This window comes from Leptinotarsa decemlineata, unplaced genomic scaffold (assembly GCF_025532065.1).
Source record: "Leptinotarsa decemlineata unplaced genomic scaffold, Ldec_3_MD MMD2_tig00026299_RagTag_RagTag, whole genome shotgun sequence".
NCBI lineage: Eukaryota > Metazoa > Arthropoda > Insecta > Coleoptera > Chrysomelidae > Leptinotarsa > Leptinotarsa decemlineata.
The window spans coordinates 9375584-9398430 of record NW_027412676.1 but is presented as its reverse complement, the minus strand read 5'-3'; the positions used below and the strand labels follow the sequence as shown (position 1 = coordinate 9398430).

Below are 22847 nucleotides of genomic sequence, written 5' to 3'. Positions count from 1 at the left end.
TATATAAGCCCAAAGATTACAATAGCTTATTTTGGATGGCTGGCCTTGGACATATGAATTCTTTATTTAATTAAACCCTTCTTGGTAATGTTGAAAATGAAATTTAGTTTAATCTCTAATCACCAGCTAACTACGTAAATGCGTCCAATAACCATATGTAGTTATAGTATAATTTATTGATTCATTAACCAGTTCAGTAAAATGGGCGGTATAGGGTGACCAGATGATATGATGTATCTAATGAGTACCTAATCTCACGTTTATAAATACTACTAACAAGAATGAAAACTTGTACTAGTTTACAGTAGGAAATCCCTCTGAGTCAAACTTCTTCAACGTATTCAAGAAAAAATTTGTTGTGAGATTTTCACTAAACAGTTTTACAAAAGCGCAACACGTGTTTCGCCATACAATGGCTTCTTCGAACGTGTCTTTAGTAAAGACAGCTCCCGATAAACAAATGAAGCGGCGAGAGGGGAGAGGGGATAGGTGAAAGCACGCAAATAACCTATAAATAATCATCTCTCGGAGGAATATGTCCGGTCATCACCCGAAGACGATTGTGGATACTAACAATCGAAAGGTCGTGAAGTAACTTGGCTTGAAATCTTTCAATTTTTATTGTGTTAATAATTGTTCAATTTTCTATTGTTGCTTGGATTTTATTTTATTGTCATTTCCGTTCAGGTTTTTTGCTTAATATAATTGTTTTTTCCAGCTATTCTTTTTAATTTTATTGATTCATTCAGGGATTCAAATCATTTTATATCATAACACACAATGGAAGTTCGACATAATGAGATTCACCATGAAACATTGTCAACCACCTTCAAACAAATACCAAACATATTATTATACAACAAAATAAAATTTATTGTATAGTGTTTATATCCTCTCATAGATTAAATAATTCTTCATGTGAGAAATTAAATATTGTATAATGGAGATTCATTGAAGATCGGCCAATTTCATTACTTTTTTTTAAATTCCATCAAAATCGACGGAAATTATTTTTAAAGCAAAACATAAAATACAATAAAATAATCCCATAACAAGTATATGTTTCTGTTCACTCACCTGGAAAACTATTATCTATTGGATGATAGACATCATAAGTAACAGTTGTGCCATCTTGTAATGTGAGAAAAACTCTCTCCCCTATGGGCCAAGGACATTTCACTCTTCCAATGATACTGTGAAGGATTGTTTGTACGTGACCGCTGAAGCCCCAAAGCCTAGTTGGAATATATCTGAAAAAAAAGTTTTAATATCACACAAATGTTCAAGTCAATTTGTCTGTTGAGAGTTCCATACACATTACTATAGATATAAAAAGTCACCCGTGTTGTAGAATTAGATTTGTTGACGGAAAGTTAGAAGGCGCAGTAGGTAATCTGTATCTATATCGAAATGTTACATCTTATCATTTTCTAGAAAAAATAATATAACAGAATATCCCTATGTTGAATTGAAGGGGTTATATTTTTTAGGGGTGATTAATTTTTGGGAAAGAAAGTTTTTGGCTTTCTACTACTCCATCTTGATACAAAAAAGAAGGATGAGGGAGTCTTCCAAAGAAAGGAAGGAAGTACCTAACTCTTTACATGAAAGTCCTCCTGAAACAGCTACTTTCATATAAACATTGAATTATACGTAAGAAAAAATTCTTTCGAAACAAATACTTCTATATGAACACTGAATTATACAGAAGATACTTTTCTCTACTCAGTTCGTATTTCAAACATTCGTTGTGGAATAAAAATCAGATACCATTCACATGAGTTCTACTTTAAATAAATGGTAACAAATTGAAGACTCCCTCATCCTTCTTTTTTGTATCAAGATGGAGTAGTAGAAAGCCAAAAACTTTCTTTCCCTATGTTATCAATAACATTCCAATTAGTCGAGTAAATGAGATGACAGATATTGGAATCACTTTTGATTATAAATTCACTTTCACTTCCCAACTAGATCAGGCTATCTCATCAGCGAATCAAATTTTGGTTTTTTTTTTATAAGGAGTATAAGAGAGTTCAAGAATATTAATACGATTATAACACTGTTCAACGCCTATGTGAGGTCTAAACTAGAATATGGCGTGTTGATATGGTATACAATTTACAATAGCCACATACATTATATTGATGCTGTCGAGAAAAAAAAACTCAAAAGATCTTCCGTACAAGGTCACAGGAATATATCCTCAGAGGGGAACCAACTATTCTATCCTTCTGAATCAATTTAAAGTAATATCTCTGAATACACGATGACTTTTTGTTACAATCTCCTTTCTTCACGAACTGCTAAATAATAAGATCTTGTGTGTCCCCCTTTTACAAATGATCAACTTCCGCACTCTACGACTGAATTCCAGATATCAAACGACATTTTACTGTGATCTTAGCAGAACAATAATTTTCAAAGCACCAGTGTCAATAATTCGTAACAACTATAATTCAATCTGTGATATGTGCGATATTAATGATAGCTAAGTAATATTTTAAATTGTATTCTCACTAAAACCTTTCAACTGTGATCTCTTTTACGTTTTGATATCTTCTATTTCTATTATATTCTATTTCTTCAAGCTGTAGCTAATTTTTTTTAAGTAATTATCCTGTTCTGCATATATTTTGTATCAACACCTTTGTACATTTCCTGTGTAATTGGGTGAAAAAGTGCTATTTTATCTAATATAATCTCGTAATCTATTTCTGTTAAAGATTTTTATACCGCAGGTCTTCATTGTGAGTAGTGTAATGAGAGTAACGATTCTCAATATGAATATGTCAAGCTTCTCCTAAAGTCGACGGGCCTTTTACTAATGAGTTATATACACGAGAGCATAAAGTTGCAGAAACAAGATTAGTCCGAAGAATAGGTAGGTAGCCGGGCGATACGACGTAGGTGCTTTGTTCACTCTCTCAATCGACCGATGTGTGAGTCGGTGGTTCAAGCCGCAGGCTGAACGATCGATTTTTACTTGCTAGCATCCAACCCATGTTAGGAATCACACGTTAAAAGGTAAGACCTCGTTAGTCTTCAGCTTGCACAAGTTTGGACATCTGAGGGTTGTCGTTCGTAGGAGTGCGACAGCTGGTTAACGAATAAACATATTCAATAGTTTCGAGAGGCCGAGAGCAACATACATGAAATAATTCCAGTAGTGTGCTAGCTTTTCAGACAGCAGTGAATAAAAAATGTCTTATTATTATTACCATAAGTATGACGCTGAGAGTTCAAATTTACTGGAAAAGGTGTTTTATATCTTGCAACCACTAACTATGAAGACATAAATTAGTTACCTCACTTATTTATGTAGTATTCAATCATTTCAGAATGAATCTATTCAAAATACTTTCCCAAAACCGGAACAAAACTTACGTCTAGCATCGAGTCATAATGATCTCCTGCATACCAGTGGAAAGTTAGATATACAGAATAGAAACTAGACGTTCCAAATATCCCATCCAATTTTGAAACATCCAATCAACTGACATATCAAAATATATCAGATGGAAAGTAGTTCACTGCCAAAAATCTGCTTCTTAAGAACGCTAGAAGTAACAAGCGCTGAAACGAAAAACAACTGAATTATCTAAAAAAACAATTCGTTCAGGCCAGTCTCATATACCTACATGGTAGATTAATGGACTGACACCTATCAGATAACAACTACTCCCCTGGCTAATACCACGAAGGGCGTTGGATTATATCCGACAGGTGTCAGTGCAGAATTCTTCACTGAAGTTATCCCTGCATATGCTGTTTGCGATACAACTGCCGCAATCAATTTTAAATTATTGGAACACACTTGCAGGCCAGTTTCGGGCTATTTGGCCAGTGCAAGGTTATATCATAAAGTCGACGATTTCCGATAATTGAAAGTCGAATTCCTTCAAAGTATCATTCCTCGAAATAGGCTGAAGCGAACAACAAACAACATGTTTGGCATCGCCCCATCTGTATGTGAACGAGGTAACCGACCGCATATCCGAAATTTACCTAATTCATCGTATGTGAAAAACAACTAATCTATAGGCAGATTAAAAACCTTCTCGAATCAGCAGTCTACAACGTAGCATGGTCTAATTTTGATGCTTACGCCCTAATTAGAAATAAGAAAAGAATCCTAGAAACTTTCCATGCCAAACTCCAGCAAGAAGACAAGTCGTCGACTAGGGAGATCTTTTTAAATTATTACAAAGAATTACCTAGATATCAGAATTGCTATACAGTTTACAGGAACCTCAGCACAGATCAAAGTCTCTAATAAATTTATATTGAAACTTTCAAAGGCAATACTTATCATCTGAATAGAAGCGAGTTCTGCACCATTTGCAATAAATTAAAAGGTCATACCCGATAAAATATTTTTCTATTTTTACTTCTAATTTCCGAATCCGAGAAAATAAACCATCACAGTCAAGACAAATAAGTAATGTAAATAATGTTTAGTAGTTTTGATAAAATCATCTGAAATTTCACGAACTGATTTTAAAATGATCAAATTTTTAATTAAATTTTTTATTAAATCAAATAGGCCTCAATAATAATTTTTGCGTCCAGTTCGTCCCTAGAAAATAATCGACATATTGCTTTGAAAAAATTTTTGTTCGGAATCATCAACATTTCACCTGCACCATCAAATATAACTGGTAAGTAACTACGCCTACATTTCATCAACATCGGCAAATAGTTTTTTGTTTGCGAATAATTTCAATTACTTTAATCAGAGTCATACACATTTATTTATATCTACTTACGTACCACAACTGAACAGACTCGTGCATGTGAATGCTTCATGGTAAATGTTCATTGTCATCTCTACGTAGATTATTACGTAGGAATTAGAAGGGTACTAATACTTCAATATCGCCTATATTTTATGTAAGCGAAGTAACGATGTTCTGTTAATTTGATTATGTAGGATTAGATTTTATTTCGACCTTGATACATAAATGCTTAATGCTTCTTACACGGCTTGTACTATAACAGGTACTCAACACTGTGAAATAATTAGAAACAGAGATATTTGAAACTCGTCTGTCAAATTAACATTCACAGGAACAAAGGCGCCAAATTCATATTTCCAATTTTTTTAGCAAATTTCGAAAAAAGATTAAATTGCTATTATAGGCATTATGGTTCGCTGGAACCTGATGGCGGTTATTATAGTACGGTCAATGGATATTCACACATGGGCAAATTGAGCACACTTTGTAGTGGGAGGCGTGATTTCATCGGCTGTCGATTGTCAGGTTGTCAACTGTCAGCGTGGATGGCGGGAAAAGTGGCAGGTGACATAGGCAGGAAAGATGACGCTCAAAAGTAGGGTTAACAACTCGCTCGAATCACATACGTGGGTATGGTCGACGGGAAAAGTGAATGGCGATGTGTGCGTGAAAAATTGGTTGGTGACAAGGTATAATTGACTTTGCATATGGGCGCCGCTAAAAAATAGGGTGAACAATTCGCTGGAGTCACATGCGTAATGAATGAAATTACGTGACCATATGTATCAGTTAATTACATACATTAAAAAAATAATTCAGTAAAGGGGAGTTATTTAATTCTATTTGGTCATTCAGTAAATGAATTCTTAAATGTATTCATTTTGAAAGATTGAGTTTCAAACTTTTCTCTTCTGAGTTTAACGAGTCATAATCGTGATTGAACTCATATCCTTCTAAATATAGGATAGGAAAAATAACTTTTGTCTAATTTCTACTTGGATTTTTATTTGTTACGACCGGTTTCGGTTTATTAAACCATTCTCAAGAAAACTAACCAATCATTTTACTTGAGATGGGTTAGTAAACCGAAACCGGTCGTAATGAATAAAAATCTTAGTAGGAATTAGACAAACCCTATTTTCCCTATACTATATTTAATATGAATTTTTACAAAATAAATGAGTCATCAAATGAACAAGTCATGCCCTTCTGCTAAAAGATGTTTTGCAAACGAGGAATGATCTTTCCATTCAAGAAACTACTTCTAATGTTTTCAATTCTTTGGAAAAAAGTTCTCCCCGTTTGGCCAATATAGAGTATTGGGCAAGAACCACAAGTCAACTTATATACTCCTGATCTACCCGACACTGAAGTTTTGCCTCAATTGTTTTCAATAAATCTGTCTAAATCAATATGTGTTCTGCAAGCCACGTCCAAGCACTTCCTTTTTAAAAAATGAGCGATATTATTGGTGGGTTCAGCAAGATATGACAATGTCATATAGCGGATGCTATCGTTTCTTGAAATTGGGTAGACCTGGCTTGTTTTCGAAGTTTTTTGGAAAGAATGGAGTCGATAATATCTACCTTGTAACCGTTGTTGTAAGCGATTTGTTTGATGTAACTCAGCTCTCTCTGAAAATTACTTTCCGATAGTGGAATATTCAATAGTCTGTGAAGCATACTATTGAATGCAGATACTTTTTGCTTGTTGGGATGTGTGGAGGAATTATGTATGACACTGCCTATTTAAGATGGTTGGTAGAAAATTGCAAAATCATGTTTATTATTATTTTCGTAATAGTAAAGATGATTTATTGAATTATTCACCTCCCTTTCAGTGGTGAATTCTATTGACAGGCGAATGGAATTGACATATTCGACAAACTTATCCAATTGCCTAGCTGAACCAGTAAAACAGACTAAGCTATCATCTACGTATCCGTACCAGTACAAGAAAATATTAATTAACTGATTATTCTGGATTTCACTCACTAGATTATCCATGAAAATTTCAGCCAGCAAAGGAATGGGTTTCCCATTGTTAGTCCTTCGCTGCATGACTAAATCTTTTAGTCGAATTGGAAATAGCTTTGAGATAGACAAATAGTAAATAAGTCTAAAATTTTCTGTTTTATTAAAGGATTCATACGGTTTTTGTCTAATGTTGGGTCCACACTAACGAGAAATGCCATTAATTATCGCGATAATGGATGTTAACCGTAGGGGAGCCACGACTTAACGCGATAATTTGACAACGGCAGTACCATTGCCTTTGTTTGAAGGTGATTGACAATGTTTCATGATGAATTTCACTAGTTCGGACTTCCATTGTCTACTATATAAAATGATTTTAAATCCCTGAAACAACTAAAAACGAAGAATTGGAAATGAATAGCTGAAAATAACAATAATATTAACCAAAATGAACCTGAAATGAAATAATAGTGAAATAAAATACAAGTAAAAATAGAACAATTGAATAAAGAGTTTAAGAGACGCTCAACCAGCTCAATAGTTTTTATTGGTAAAATATTGGGAAATTTTGGACATCAAACGATATCAATTTAGCGGTATCAGGAAGAGTTGCGTTCTTGATATTGATTTGATTTGAAATGTGTTTTGTGATTTGATAAGAGAATATAGTTTGGGTGGTTGTGGATTCTTAATCACTACCGTGCGTTCATCACTCCATTCATAAACAGTTTTATTGTCTTAGGAGTTTCCTTTACCTCTTTCTGGTACAAAGTTGTGGTATCTTTCCTCAGAATATCGTAGCTTCCTGAATTGAATAAATCTAGATTTTTATCTGCGTACCTAATCGTTTTTATCTAACATCTGAAGAAGCTACTGTATGGCGAAACACGTGTTGCGTTTTTGAAAAACTGTTTAGTAAATATCTCACAATAAAGTGTGTCTTGAATATCTAGTATTATTCTCAAAATGCGGCCCAGGTTAATGATATCGAGTAAGTCGACAAATTTGCATGAAAATTCTACACGAATGAGTCGCTACACCAGTGTATCGGCATTTTAGTCAAGAGGTATGAGTAGCGCCATCTGCTATACAGAGTCTAAAATGATGCTGATTACTGCAAAGTTTTCTAAGGTTTCTATCGTGAATTTGTGAACTTGATGTTATTCATCACAATGTCCGGTTGAAAAAATTATATGATTTTCAAAGCGATTTTAGATATATGCAAATTTATGTAGGTCCAAGAATAACATGAACTTTCTTCGAGAGGAATATGGCAATTTTCACAGCTAGAAAGTATTTAATGATATGTAATGTAGGAACGCTCTAAAAGACAGATATAGATCACACAGTAATGTCATTGATAGCCAGTAACCGTTTGGTTAGTGTTCGTTTGGTTCGTTTTCATTTAGTCAACCGCTATGTGAACGTTGGTTCGAGCCCAACTATCAGACGATCGATGTTCATTACCCATCGAGAAGTCGAGAATTCGAAAAAGTCTGGAACGTACGAAATTGAACGTAAGGACTGCGATGCAAAATATTATGGACAGACAAAAAGATCTATTAAAGTAAGATATAAGGGACACACTTGAAATATGGAAGACCTGAAAAATCAGCAGTCGCCCATCATATTTTGCACTTCAGTTCATTAAGATTAGTTATACAAGTTAACAACAACAGCCAACTAGATGCCTTTGAGAGTGTGGAAATAGGTAAACACAATAATATTATGAATAACGATGACGGACCTATACCAAATAGCATACTATATAGCTTGTTAAAATAATATTGTTGGGTTTACTGATTACTACATAAGGACACATTGCAAAAAATAAATTTAGATAGGCAATATTGTGAAATTATTTTTATATGTCTGAAAATTGTTTTATATACAGTTAAACATATAACGTAAAATAATAGATAAGGCTAAATTGTAAAATTAATTTAGGGTGGTATACCTGTATGGGTAGGGTTTACCTGTATAGCATAAATAGCGTTAGCTTCGCGTTAGTTTCTAGTTTAATCTTCCTCTTGAAGATGATCAATTGGTGATCGAAACACGTGTCGAGGTGTTAAAAATAACGATTTGGTGTTGGGAAAAAACTCCAGTAATATTCGTGCATCATAAATGAGTCGACAAAGTATTGAAAACGAAACCATTATCAAGAACTGGAAAGTATGGCTACATTGAGTCTTAATCTGCCAACTTCGCAGATTGTAACACGCTTTTTAAAGGTTTTGTGATTTGACGCCGGGGTCCCAATCTGTCCAATCCCAATTCACGTCACGTCTTCGCAAGTGTCTCAATATGCCTACTCCCAAGCGAGGGTTTCCTATTAGTTGTATTTACAGGTTTGTTCTGGTTCTACGAAATTCAGGTTCTAGGATGTCAGGATCATGCGCAGTTGATATAGAGCGTTCTGGTTTATTGAAGATAATTTCGGATTGATGAATCCTTTGTTCTGGTTTCGACTGCGAAATGCTCCTAAACTGTTTTGAACCGTCCCGAATCGTTCTTGCTCTCGAGTCTGAACTATTGAGAACTGTTCCCGTTGCTCATGCTCATTCATGTGGAAATTTGTTTGGGCTATTTTCTAGGATGTTTTTTATTTATTTGATTTAAATAATTGCTGATTGAGGTTAGATAACATTTCAACTGACTACAAGGATACGCTACATAACAAAATGGACATGATCAACCTAACCTAACCTTATAGATTTGTTCTGGTTCTGGTTTGTTCTGGTTCAGTCCGAAATTATCCTCAATAAACCAGAACGCTCTATGTAAAATGCGCATGATCCTGATTTCCTAGAACCAGTATAAACCTTATGTGTCACAGGTTGAGGACAGAACCGTTAGTGGGAGTAAGGGTGCAATGGGAATTGGTAAAGGGGGTGTAACTTGCAGAAGCACGGTGTGTAATATTATGAAATGTGTGGTGGGACAGTAATGATCACCATCAATGCGGAAATCTTTCTTAATAATCTCGTTTGTTGTTAGTTGACAAGTTTTTCAATTTCAATATCTTTGCGGATTATTCTCGTCTGGGAAGTTTTTTTTATTGGTTTCGGTGTTTTATAAACTTGTTGTGTGGCCTGTTTAAGGAAGGATGAGTCTGCGGTCTAATTTACAGGTAGTTCATGTTCATAGGTTCTATTGCAGACTCTTTTGTTGGGCCGGCCAAGGAAGAGAAGCTTTTGTGTGGTCAGTTTAGTCATCGAGCAGTTTGGAATGTGAGGTCTGGGTTTTTTTTTGAAGTTGAATGGATCTTTTGATTTGAAAGTCGGGTTAGTCGCTTTGGGGGTAAGCAGACTTGAGTTCGTCTATTTCCTTGAACCTAATGTTTTTCTCAGTGAGTCTAATAGATCTGTGTATGAGATAATTCAAAACGGAACTTAATTAGGAAGGATAATAATGGGACTTAGCTTGGAGGTAGCGGTTGGTATTGGCTGGTTTATGAAAAACAGTGAGTTGTTATTTTCGACTTCCATTATGAATTTTAGGTCAAAGTATAAGGATATTTGATTTGGATTAGAAATGTATGGAAATTCTCAAACCTATAACAAATACACCATCTACGTATCGAAGCCAACAAACACATAGGTTTGAGGTTGTGTCAATGGCCCTGGTTTCAAAGACATTTAGTGGCTGATGAAGTTGAGAGTGTCTTGGAGAAATTTGTGTGTCGTTCTGAGGATGGATACGGTTTCGGATACTGATATATTCGTAAAAACGAATACTACGTCAAAGTTGACAAGGATGTCTGTTTGTTATCGAAGGATTTCAAGATTTAAATAAAGTGATAGGAAAATTTTCACTTCAGTACATAATAGCCAATTGCGTAAATTAGATGAAGCCATTACCGATTTGAAGTTAAAATTTATAAATGAGACATAAAATTTACTCAATATGGTATGTGAAATGGCCATAGTTCGTGGCGTCTCTAGGCTAAACCAGTCTTGATTGAAACACAATCGATTTGTTAGTTACAGCCTAAAAAACGTTGGTGTTTAAAAGATAAAAATATCAACACGAATTAAGAAGATAACAATATATATGAGTTTACTGAATTCAACCGAGTCTTAGAAATAACATAAAAACAAATCACCACTTATTTTCCATGGTTTGAAAGTTAAAGATTGAGAAACACTCATTTGTTAACGAGTTGTACGTGTAGGAGAGGAATTAACTAACTATTGGTTTGAACTTGAATATGAACAAGGTCGGCGGACTTTCAGTGTATACTTAGTTTGCAAAAAAAAATTGTCGAATGCCATGCTCTAGAAAGTATAAATCATAGAAAACCATCACGCAGATTAGTGAGGTAACTTAATGAGTAACAGCCACTTTCAATTTCAAACAATCAGGAGAATTTGTTATTGTTAATTTGTTCAGAATGATCAAAATGAAAGGAAATTGTTAATGCGGTTTGTTCAACTTTGTACGGAAGCGGTAAATTTCAATGAGTATGGGGTTGAGAAATGTGGCGTTGAGTTGGATTAGAAATATGGAGTTGAAATGTTTCCCACATGTTTAACCATAATAATTTATTTTACAAAAGTATTTATTTTTCATCTTTCCATATTTATGCAAATATGAAACTTTGAAGGAAAACAGTAGGAGAGAGGCGGGTAATCACACGCAGCGGGCAATGGTACGCATGGCCGTGTATGACCAAGCGATCATTGAATGTCGGTGCTAATTGGATAGACTCGTGGCATACACGTATTTCAACAACTCTGTTGCGGTACATTTCAGTTCTACGCTTTTGTTCGTTAGATATGGACCATTTTTAGTTTTCAGCATTTTTGTTATAGCATTTGTGCGTGATTCAAGTAAACCTAAGTATTACATTTTCATTTCAAAGTTGCCCTATTTTTTTCATGAATGAACTGGTCCCTACTGAACCAAATGCCGTATACATTTCGTGGCAATATCGACCAATAATTTGTTCAAACAACTCATAAGACAAATGGCGTCAATCGGGTAATGATACGCGGTTGAGTACGATTACCCTCATTGGCGTATCATTACCCGCATAATACCGAAACCATCAGTACATGTGTTTCAGCTGCCCATATTGTTGTTTCAGATGCCTAACAAGTACGTGAGAAAAACAAATATCGCTGGTTGGACCGAGGAGACTTTACAGAAAGCTCTTGAGGCAATAGATTCTGGTAGACAAATTCGAGAGGTTTCCAGATCATTCAACATTCAGGAGGCAACACTGAGAGCGCGCAGAAAGAACAACAGATCTGGTCCTAGACTAGGAAGGCCCTCTATCTTCTCAGCTGAGGTTGAAACTCAAATGGCAAGTCACGTTCTGAAACTAGCTAAATTGTTTCATGGATTGACTCCGGTAGAGTTACGAAAACTCGCGTTTCAATATGCAGGAGCCAATGGAATATGACACGATTTTAATAAAACTCGCCAAGAAGCAAGCAAGGATTGGCTGCGATTATTTCTTGAGAAAAATCCCCAAATTAGCCTAAGAAAATCTGAAGGAACAAGTGTCAATAGAATTACTGCTTTCAATGAATCCGTTAAAATATTTTTTCCAATTTGGCATCTTTGTTAGAAAAATTTAAATTTGGTCCAAGCAGAATCTTCAATGTTAACGAGACTGGGATTTCAACTGTTCAGAAGCCAACTAAGCAACTGGGACCAAAAGGCGTAAAACAATTTGGATAAAAAATATCTTGGGAACGTGGAAAGAACGTAACAGCCATATGCGCAATGAGTGCTTCTAGGACCTTTACTCCACCCCTCCTAATATTTCCTCGAAAACGAATGTCTCCTACATTGACGAAAAATGGACCACTAGAGTTAATTTATGCAGTTTCCGATAATGGCTGGAGCGACGAAAAATGTTTTCTTCAGTGGTTACAGCATTTTAAATTGCATGTAAATTCAAGTAAAGCAAACCGTGTTCTCCTGGTGCTCAACAACCATTTTAGCCATATATCCATTCCGATTTATAACTATTGCAAAGATAATGGAATTGACATTTTGTCAATACCGCCACATACCTCCCACCGCTTACAACCTCTAGATACTTCGTTTTTTGACCAATTCAAATGCGCTTTCAATACGGAGTGCGATATTTTTTTTTAAACTGTCAAGCAAGATAAAATAACTGTCCCAGATTTGGCAGAAATATTTAAAAATGCCTACGTTAAAATTGCGACAATGGAAAAAGCTATATCAGGTTTCAACTTATCTGGAATCCACCCATTCAATCCAGATAAATTTACCAAAGAGGATTTTGAAGCTGTTAGTCAATATTTGCCTACTGTATCTGATGATTTGGACTCCACAAATTCCAACGTTCCAATTGTACCCCAATCCTGTCCTAAACGAAATTCTAAAGTGATAAATGCCTAAGCAAAAGACGAAGTCAGCATTGCAAAACTTCCACCATTGCCGTCATATTCTGGAGAAGGAAAAACTAGAAAATGTACCAAGGGAAAGTTAGAAATATTAGCAGCTACACCGATGAAATTAATTCTCGAGTAGAAGCAACAAATAAGGAATGAAATAAATTTTGCTCGAGAAGGAAAGGGTAAAATTATCAAAGCAAAAGTGCCATTACGCAAAAAAAAATGAATAAAAGAAATATGGAAGTAGATTCTGATACTTCCGAGGACCACGAAATTGACGAGAAAAATCTTGTTGATGATGATGGACTGGATGACATGTATGTGGATTCAAACGAGAAGGATCAATGCTTGTTATGTGAAGATTTCGGAAAAGATGGGGAAATTTGGTACAGATGTGTTACCTGCTGGAAGTGGGTACATGCTAAATGGAGTAGGCAGGACTCTGCCACTAACTATGAATGCGACTTTTGCAGTAAAAAATCCTTTGCAAAAATGGACCTTATTGGCAAATTTTAATTTAGTTTCTGAAATAAGTTTAATGTTTTTGTTAAATATCTAAAATATGTTTTAAGTCTTCGTTTTTATTAAGTTTAAATTACGAATAAGTTTTTTTTAAATTTATGATATTTTCTAAAAATTTTCAATAAACACGATTTTTTCAAACAGTTTTTATTTGCGTATCATTACCCGACAAAATGCCTATCATTAACCGCCGTGAAGGGTAATGGTACGCAAACCACAAAACTCGGGTTTATCTGTTTTATACCAACTCCTTTTATTTTGTAGAAAATTTGAGACCGCTATGTTAAAGGGAACATATGAATGAACGACTATGGCAAATATGCAGTTTTTACCGATAAAAACATTTGATTTATGACAAATATTGCTTAGATGCGTACAATTACCCTCCTCTCCCCTACCTAATAATGTGCTACATAAGATATACAAAACGAGGTGCTTTCTTTCTCCATGAACTGTTGATTCAAATCATTTTACATCGCAAAGTAATCGTAAAGCTGACACATTTCAACAAATTATTCTCGCGACCATCATTCATCTGGTCAACGATAAATTGAAAGAATTAGATTCAAATCTAAAGCTAGTATCACCCACTTTTTTCTCTTATGTACGTACAAAATCTGCGAATGCCCATGTTTTCATTCGATATTTTCAAGTTCTCTTCAATACCGAAAGTTGGCACTTAATCTCAAGTCAAATCAATCCATCTGGACTTCTTCAGAAGTGTTACCTTCTCCTTAACTACACTTTTCCAAGCATTCGCAACACCTTCGATATGCGTAATAAAATACGGAAAAAACATTTCAATTACGCCTCCAGTTTTTTATTTAGTACACGGATGGGCAACGCGCGGCCCGTTAAACATGTTTGCGCGGCTCGCCAAGCATTTCTAAAATTGAATTTATTTTATCGACTTTCTCCCAACTTTCAGGCCACCCCGGTAATTTCTATAATCGCCAGTGCTGAATTTTATAGCCGACACCCTTATTCATTGAATTACCTTTCTTTCCAGCGTACTTACAAATTACTTATACAACCTCGTTTTCAAATATCAAATTTAAAAATAAGCTTTATACTTGCTAATGGGCCTAAACCCCGAAAAGGTTCCTACAAATACAATAACTAGTGGAAATTAGACAAAAGTGTTTTCACTCATTTCATTAAAGTGATCAATTTTTGTGTTTCCTGAAAAGCGTGAGTGCAATATCATTGTGAAAAATGTTATATTAGAGTTTTTTTTATTCAACACTAAGTTTTGCTACAATTTTTTCAACTGTCAAATTTTTAATCGATAATAGCATGTCGGAAAAGCAAAGAAAAAAACGGAAGGTTGCAAATGAGCACAGGCATTTCCAGAAAAGTGGAAATTTGAGTATTTTTCTACTATCGTCAAAGATAAAGCTATATGTTTGAAGATGATTGACAATGTCTCATGATGAATTTCATTAGTTCGGACTTCCATTCGTAGTATCCACGATTGTGGATACTAACAATCGAAATGTCGTGAAGTAACTTGGCTTGGAAACTCTTAACTTTTTATTTTTATTTTTTGTTCAATTGTTCTATTTTTACTTGCATTTTATTTCACTTTTATTTCATTTCAGGTTTTTTTACTTAATATAATTGTTATTTTTCAGCTATTCATTTTTAATTCTCCCCTTTTTTTTATTGGTTCTTTCAGGGATTTCAAATCATTTTATATAATTTCAGACAATGGAAGTCCGAACTTATGAAATTCATATAGTTATATGCTTAATATGCTCAGAGACTGTGTCAACATTAAAAGAATATAACATGAAAAGGCATTATGATCCAAAACTCATAAAAACTTAACAGGACAACACCGGATAGATACATTTATTCTAATGAAGAAAAACTTGAAAAACAGCAGGCTATTTTTAAAAATAAAGCTATTTTATTAAATACGGCAATGAAGGCTAGTTTTATTGTCAGTCAAATATTGGCAAAAAAAAGGAAACCTTTGCAGAAATAGAAGTTACTGATAAAATAAATATTATTTCAATCATTAGTTTAAGATTCACCATTGCAAGGAGAATTAAAAACTTGTCCGAGAACATAGCAAATATGCTTCTTGAGTGCATTTGATGAGAGTTGCGATATTAGCGATACAGCACAACTGGCTATATTTTTACGTGTTTTTGACACCAAATTCAATAGTACCAAATAATTGTGTTCACTGATTCTAATGCAAGGGACTACGTTTTTATTTTGTATCCCTTGAAGACAGAATAACTTATTATTCTTGCGTATTCATATACAAACTGGTGATTGACACACATGCTGATGTAGAGGAAAATAAAAATTTGTGGTTGGGATACGAAATTATTATCACCCGCACTAATATATGTGGCTGGAAATACCTATCACTATAGGTTGAACGAGGAATTATTAAGACTATTTGGTGTATAGCTTTTTTATAGAATCTTGAGTAGATTGACGCATTGATAACCGTTTTCTCATTAACAATACAGATTTAGGGAAGAATAATATTGGAAATATCAGACTTACTTACCAATACCCCATGTAGAAATGATACCCGATGATGTGCGTTCATCAAAATCATACAACTTCCATAGTTTTTCGGGTAGATCAACATAATGAAAACCGTTTTCTCGTCACCCATACAGATTTTGAGAATAAAATTGTTGGAATGATCAAACTAACTTTTTAAACCCATTGTTGAAATGAAACCAGATGACGTGCGTGCATAAAAATCGAACAAGTCTTATGGAATCTCGGGTAGATTGATGTAATGATAATAGTTATCTTGTCACCCTTACAGATTTCAAGGAAAAAATGTTGAAACAATCAGACTCACTTTTTAAAACACGTTGTAGAATTGGAACCAGATTATGTGCATTCATGAAAATCACACAACTCTTATTGAATTTCGGGTAGATTAACATAGTGAAAACCGTTTTCTTGTCACCCATACAGATTTCCAAAAAAAAATTGTTGCAACAATCAGACTAACATTTTTAAACCCCTTGTAGAATTGGAACCAGATGATGTGCGTGCATAAAAATCGAAAAAGTCTCTTGGAGTTTTTGGTAGATTAACATAGTGATACTAATTTTCTTGTCACCCAAACGGATTTCGAAAAAAAATTATTGAAACAATCAGACTCATTTTTTGAGATTCCTTGTAGAATTGGAACCAGGAGATGTGCGTTCATGAAAAACACACAACTCTTATAGAATCTTGGGTAGATCAACATAGTGAAAACCGTTTTCTTGTCACCCATACAGATTTCCATAAAAAATTGTTGCAACAATCAGACTAACTTTTTGAAACCCCTTGTAGAATTGAAACCAGATGATGTGCGTGCATGAAAATCGAAAAAGTCTTATGGAATCTCGGGTAGATTGACGTAGTGATAACAGTTATCTTGTCACACATACGTATTTCCAGAAAAAACTGTTGAAATAATCAGACTCACTTTTTATAACACGTTGTAGAATTGGAACCAGGAGATGTGCGTTCATGAAAATCACACAACTTTTATAGATCAACATAGTGAAAACCGTTATCTTGTCACCCATACAGATTTCCAGGAAAAAATATAACAATCAGACTCACTTTTTAAAACACCTTGAAGAATTATAACCAGGACATGTGCGTTAATGAAAATCACACAAGCCTTATTGAATTTCGGGTAGATTAACATAGTGAAAACCGTTTTCTTGTCACCCATACAGATTTCCAAAATAAAATTGTTGTAACAATCAGACTAACTTTTTTAAACCCCTTGTAGAACTGGAACCAGATGATGTGCGTGCATGAAAATTGAAAGAATCTTATGGAATCTCGGGTAGATAAACGTAGTGATAACAGTTATCTTGTCACACATACAGATTTCCAGGAAAAACTGTTGAAACAATCAGACTCACTTTTTATAACACGTTGTAGAATTGGAACCAGGAGATGTGCGTTCATGAAAATCACACAACTTTTATAGATCAACATAGTGAAAACCGTTTTCTTGTCACCCATACAGATTTCGAAAAAAATTGTTTCAATAATCAGACTAACTTTTTAAAACCTCTTGTAGAATTGGAACTAGATGATGTGCGTGCATAAAAATCGAGTAAGTCTTATGGAATCTCGGGTAGATTAACACAGCAATAACAATTTTCTTGTCACCCGAACAGATTTCGAAAAAAAATTGTTGAAACAATCAGACTCATTTTTTGAGATTCCTTGTAGAATTGGAACTAGGAGATGTGCGTTCATGAAAATCACACAACTCTTATAGAATCTTGGGTAGATCAACATAGTGAAAACCGTTTTCTTGTCACCCATACAGATTTCCATAAAAAATTGTTGCAACAATCAGACTAACTTTTTGAAACCCCTTGTAGAATTGAAACCAGATGATGTGCGTGCATGAAAATCGAAAAAGTCTTATGGAATCTCGGGTAGATTGACGTAGTGATAACAGTTATCTTGTCACACATACAGATTTCCAGAAAAAACTGTTGAAATAATCAGACTAACTTCTCAAAACCCCTTGTAGAATTGGAACCAGATGATGTGCGTGCATGAAAATTGAGTAAGTCTTATGGAATCTCGGGTAGATTAACACAGTAATAACAATTTTCTTGTCACCCGAACAGATTTCGAAAAAAAAAATTGTTGAAACAATCAGACTAATTTTTTGAGATTCCTTGTAGAATTGGAACCAGGAGATGTGCGTTCATGAAAATCACACAACTCTTATAAAATCTTGGGCAGATCAACATAGTGAAAACCGTTTTCTTGTCACCCATACAGATTTGGAAAAAAAAATTGTTGCAACAATCAGACTAACTTTTTATAACCCCTTGTAGAATTGGAACCAGATGATGTGCTGCGTGCATGAAAATCGAAAAAGTCTTATGGAATCTCGGGTAGATCAGCATAGTAATAACAATTTTCTTGTCACCCAGATTTCGAAAAAAAAATTGTTGAAACAATCAGACTCATTTTTTGAGATTTCTTGTAGAATTGGAACCAGGAGATGTGCGTTCATGAAAAACACACAACTCCTATAGAATCTTGGGTAGATCAACCTAGTGAAAACCGTTTTTTTTATCACCCATACAGATTTCGGAAAAAAATTGTTGCAACAATCAGACTAACTTTTTGAAACCCCTTGTAGAATTGAAACCAGATGATGTGCGTGCATAAAAATCGTACAAGTCTTATGGAATCTCGTGTAGATCAACGTAGTGATAACAGTTATCTTGTCACCCTTACAGAATTCCAGGAAAAAATTTGTAACAAAGAAAATTAATATTACTATGTTAATCTCCCCGAGATTTCATAAGACTTTTTCGATTTTTATGCACGCACATCATCTGGTTCCAATTCTACAAAGGATTTCAAAAAGTTAGTCTGATTGTTTCAACAATTTTTTATGGAAATCTGTATGGGTGACAAGAAAACGGTTTTCACTATGTGATTTTCATGAACACACATCATCTGGTTCCAATTCTACAAGGTGTTTTAAAAAGTGAGTCTGATTTTTACAACATTTTTTTTCCTGGACATCTGTATGGGTGACAAGATAACTGTTATCACTACGTTAATCTACACGAGATTCCATAAGTCTTGTTCGATTTTTATGCTGCACGCACATCATCTGGTTCTTATTCTACAAGCGGTTTAAAAAAAGTAGATCTGATCGTTTAAACAATTTTATTTTCGAAAGCTGTATGGGTGACAAGAAAACAGTTTCCACTATGTTGATCTACCCAAGATTCTATAAGAGTTGTGTGATTTCCATGAACGCACATCATCTGGTTCCAGTTCTACAAGGAATCTCAATAAATGAATCTGATTGTTTCAATAATTTTCTTTTTTGAAATATGTTTAGATGACAAGAAAAGTGTTATCGCCAAGTTAATTTACTCAAGAAACTATGGAAGTTGTGTGATTCTCATGAACGCACATCATCGGGTGTCATTTCTACATTGAGTATTGGAAAGGAAGTCTGATATTTCCAATATTATTCTTTCCTAAATCTGTATTGTTGATGAGAAAATGGTTATCAACACGTCAATCTACTCAAGATTATATAAAAAGTTATACACCAAATAGTCTTAATAATTTCACGTTCAACCTATAGTGAATAGGTATTTCCAGCCACAGATATTAGTACGGGTGCTTATAATTTCATATCCCAACCACAGATTTTTATTTTCCCCTACGTCAGCATGTGTGACCAGAAATCTGTGGATAACTTCACGCCAATAAACTGGTGAACAATCTTGCCAACTCACCAAAATTACTGTTTCAACTAATAGAGTTTCATGTGCCGAGAATCAGTGAAAGAACTGAACAATGTTTTTACCTGCCAACACCAGAACCAATATGTTATTTAAATCTCCCTTATTTGCAATGTGCTATAAATTCAATCAGCTGTGTCAGAAAGTAGACATTTATCCAACACCATTGAATATATTCAAAAAAGAGATAAAAACTATTTGAAGCAACAAATACTAATTTAATTTTTTTCAATGAAGGTATTATTGTTACGGTATATATGAATATATTTTTTATATTCAACACTTTTATCCCAAAACTGTGTATTATATATTTTGCAAATTATTTTACACTTACTTGAAATTTGTTATTTTTTTCCTTTATTTTCTTTCAAATATTCAATGAATGTATTATTACTTTTATGATATGTATATATTTTCTATATTCAACACTTTCATCTCAAAATTGTATACTGTGTCCTGTAATTGGGTCTAGTACCTGTTGGAACAATATGAGTTTTTCTTGTACTACAACCGGAAAAGACCTGTACGATGAACCTAAGTCTGTGTTGGAAAATTTTTCAATTTCATTAGAAAAGATCATATACCGTCAGATAGAGCACGAACAATGTCAAGTATGAAGGTAGAAGTACCGGGAAATCTATTTCAAGACATTAAGAAAGTCACAAGAAGGGAAATATTCGTTAACCACTGCATAATTCACCAGGAAAATTTGTGTGCTAAAAGATTGAGTATGTCAAATGACACAGTGCCAATAATTAAAAAACTAATCAAGTCGGGTGTATTAAATCCCCGTGAATTTAAATAATTCCTGAAAGATTCAGAAACAGAATATGGCGACGTGGTTTTTTAATAACGAAATACGTTGGCTTGGTAGAGACGCAATGCTAATAAATATAGTTTAAAAAACTAAAAAACACGCTTTTAAAGAACATCGAACTAAAAAGTTAAACATATTTTTCGTTCGTTATTGTTTTAAGCTTATTTAAAAAAAATGTCGATAGCAATAATGTCGATAATTTGGTCAAATACAGATCCCGAGCTTGAGAGTTACAAACAAACATACATACATATACAGGTGAAGCTAATATAAAGCGTGTAAAAAGAGTATACAAGTTAAAAAGCGAAATACAATTGTTCTTGGATATGAAGAGATATGCCTTTTCTCATTTTGGTAATAAAGAATGGATGTGCGATTTTGGGTTTCTTATCGACATGACTCAGTATCTCAATGATCTTAATGTGGAACTTCAAGGCAAAGGACAGTTTATCTGAAATTTATATGATACAATTTGGGCGCAGACTAAAATTGTGGAAACAGCATTTTTTGCAGAATAATCTCACTTTCCATATTTAGAAAAAGAAAACGTTAGTAGTTCTCAAAAATGCGCACAACATATAGACATTTCAATTACGATTCCAAATGTTCAAAAATGAGAAGACAGTGGTTTCCATAAAAATGTTTTACTCGCCATTCAATATCGATATTGGATACAGTTCCCGAAGACTTTCAACTGGAAGTGATTGGCATTCAGAATAATATCGATTTAAAAAATGTATTTTCCTCAGTAAACACCGAAAATTTTTATAAATCTTATGTGAGCCCCAAGAAATTTCCGCTTTTGATGAAAAATGCAAAGCAAATGATTTCTCTGCTCGAAAGTAAGTATGTTTGCGAAAAATGAATTTCAACCATGAAATTAATCAAAAATAACTACCGATCAAGACTGAGTGATGTACGATTAGAAAGCTGCGTACTTGTAGCTACCTCATCAATTCCGGCTGATATTGATCAGTTTGTAAAAACAGTGCCAAATTTCTTATTAGAAATTTCAAGTAAATTAATTTTCCTGTTTGTTTTTTTTGGATGAAAATTTGAATATGAAATCTTCATTTTTTTTTATTTCATATTTCTTTATTCTAATGTTTGTTATAAATGAAGTTTTAAAAATTATTAATAAGTGTTACTTTACGTGCGGCCTGCCAAAAAACTTCAAAATTTAAATTGGCCCGTTGAATCAAAAGGTCACTCCTGATCGAATACATCTTTTCCTGCATTTTTTTAAAGTTGTAATTGACTTATTGAACTTACTAATGACACAATATTTGCTGCGCAAAACTAGAAGCAATTGAAAAAATCTTGTACAATTAACTTTGCAGGTAGAACATTATAACTATATAAAAAACGTGAGGTATTATTCGTTTTCTATTGCGTGTAGGTGAGTTATAAACGAATCATGTAATCTCGGAGGATGACGTCAGATGAACTTGAATGGAATTAAAATGAATCACTTTTGTTTCATTTCGATTCCTATCGCACCTTTTGATATAGTCAAGTAGGTTGATTTCAAATATTCCACAACATTATCAGATTACTGAAATTTAAAGACATCTGTATTATATCATGCATTTATTTAAAAACTGCTAGTCTAGGTATCTTGATCGTAGGAATATTTTAGAGGCAAACAGAAATACCGGGTGGCATCGAATATATTAGACAAGTCATAACTTCTAAACTATTAGGTGTATCAAAATGAGACTTGGTATAGGTAAATGGTATGTGAAGAGGAGAGTTATCACACATTTTCCACTTTCCGGTCACTTTCGGTTTCACCGGAAATGGCTCCGGTTCTATATTTTGAAATGGAACACCATGTATACTGTGACATTTATGAATTTCTGAGACAATTCTGGATGAGAATGTGACATTTTGGAAAGTATTTACGCCTACTTAATTTTTTTAGAGTCACCTTTGATCGGACGTAAAATTATCTAAGGACCTCAAGTGACATCAGAAAATTACTATCGCGGAGTTTTAGTGACTAGTACGTTTGATATGAATAAGACAAGTTGGCAAAATTACATCTTCTAGAAGAAAGAATTCTTTAGGCATTTGGAAGTATAACGCCTCAATGTTACGAAGCATGTTGAATTGAACGAGCTGGAATG

At 34.1% G+C, this 22847-nt stretch overlaps 1 protein-coding gene across 1 annotated transcript in view; it reads right to left on the bottom strand.

The window, feature by feature from the left end:
• The window catches only part of Hydr2 (abhydrolase domain-containing protein 2), a 92845-nt gene that overhangs the window by 13100 nt on the left and 56898 nt on the right, over nucleotides 1–22847 (bottom strand). Inside the window, exon 3 of the mRNA XM_074180557.1 lies at nucleotides 1078–1250. Within this exon, the coding sequence (XP_074036658.1) occupies nucleotides 1078–1250 (173 nt within the window). The remainder of the gene's footprint in view (nucleotides 1–1077; nucleotides 1251–22847) is intronic.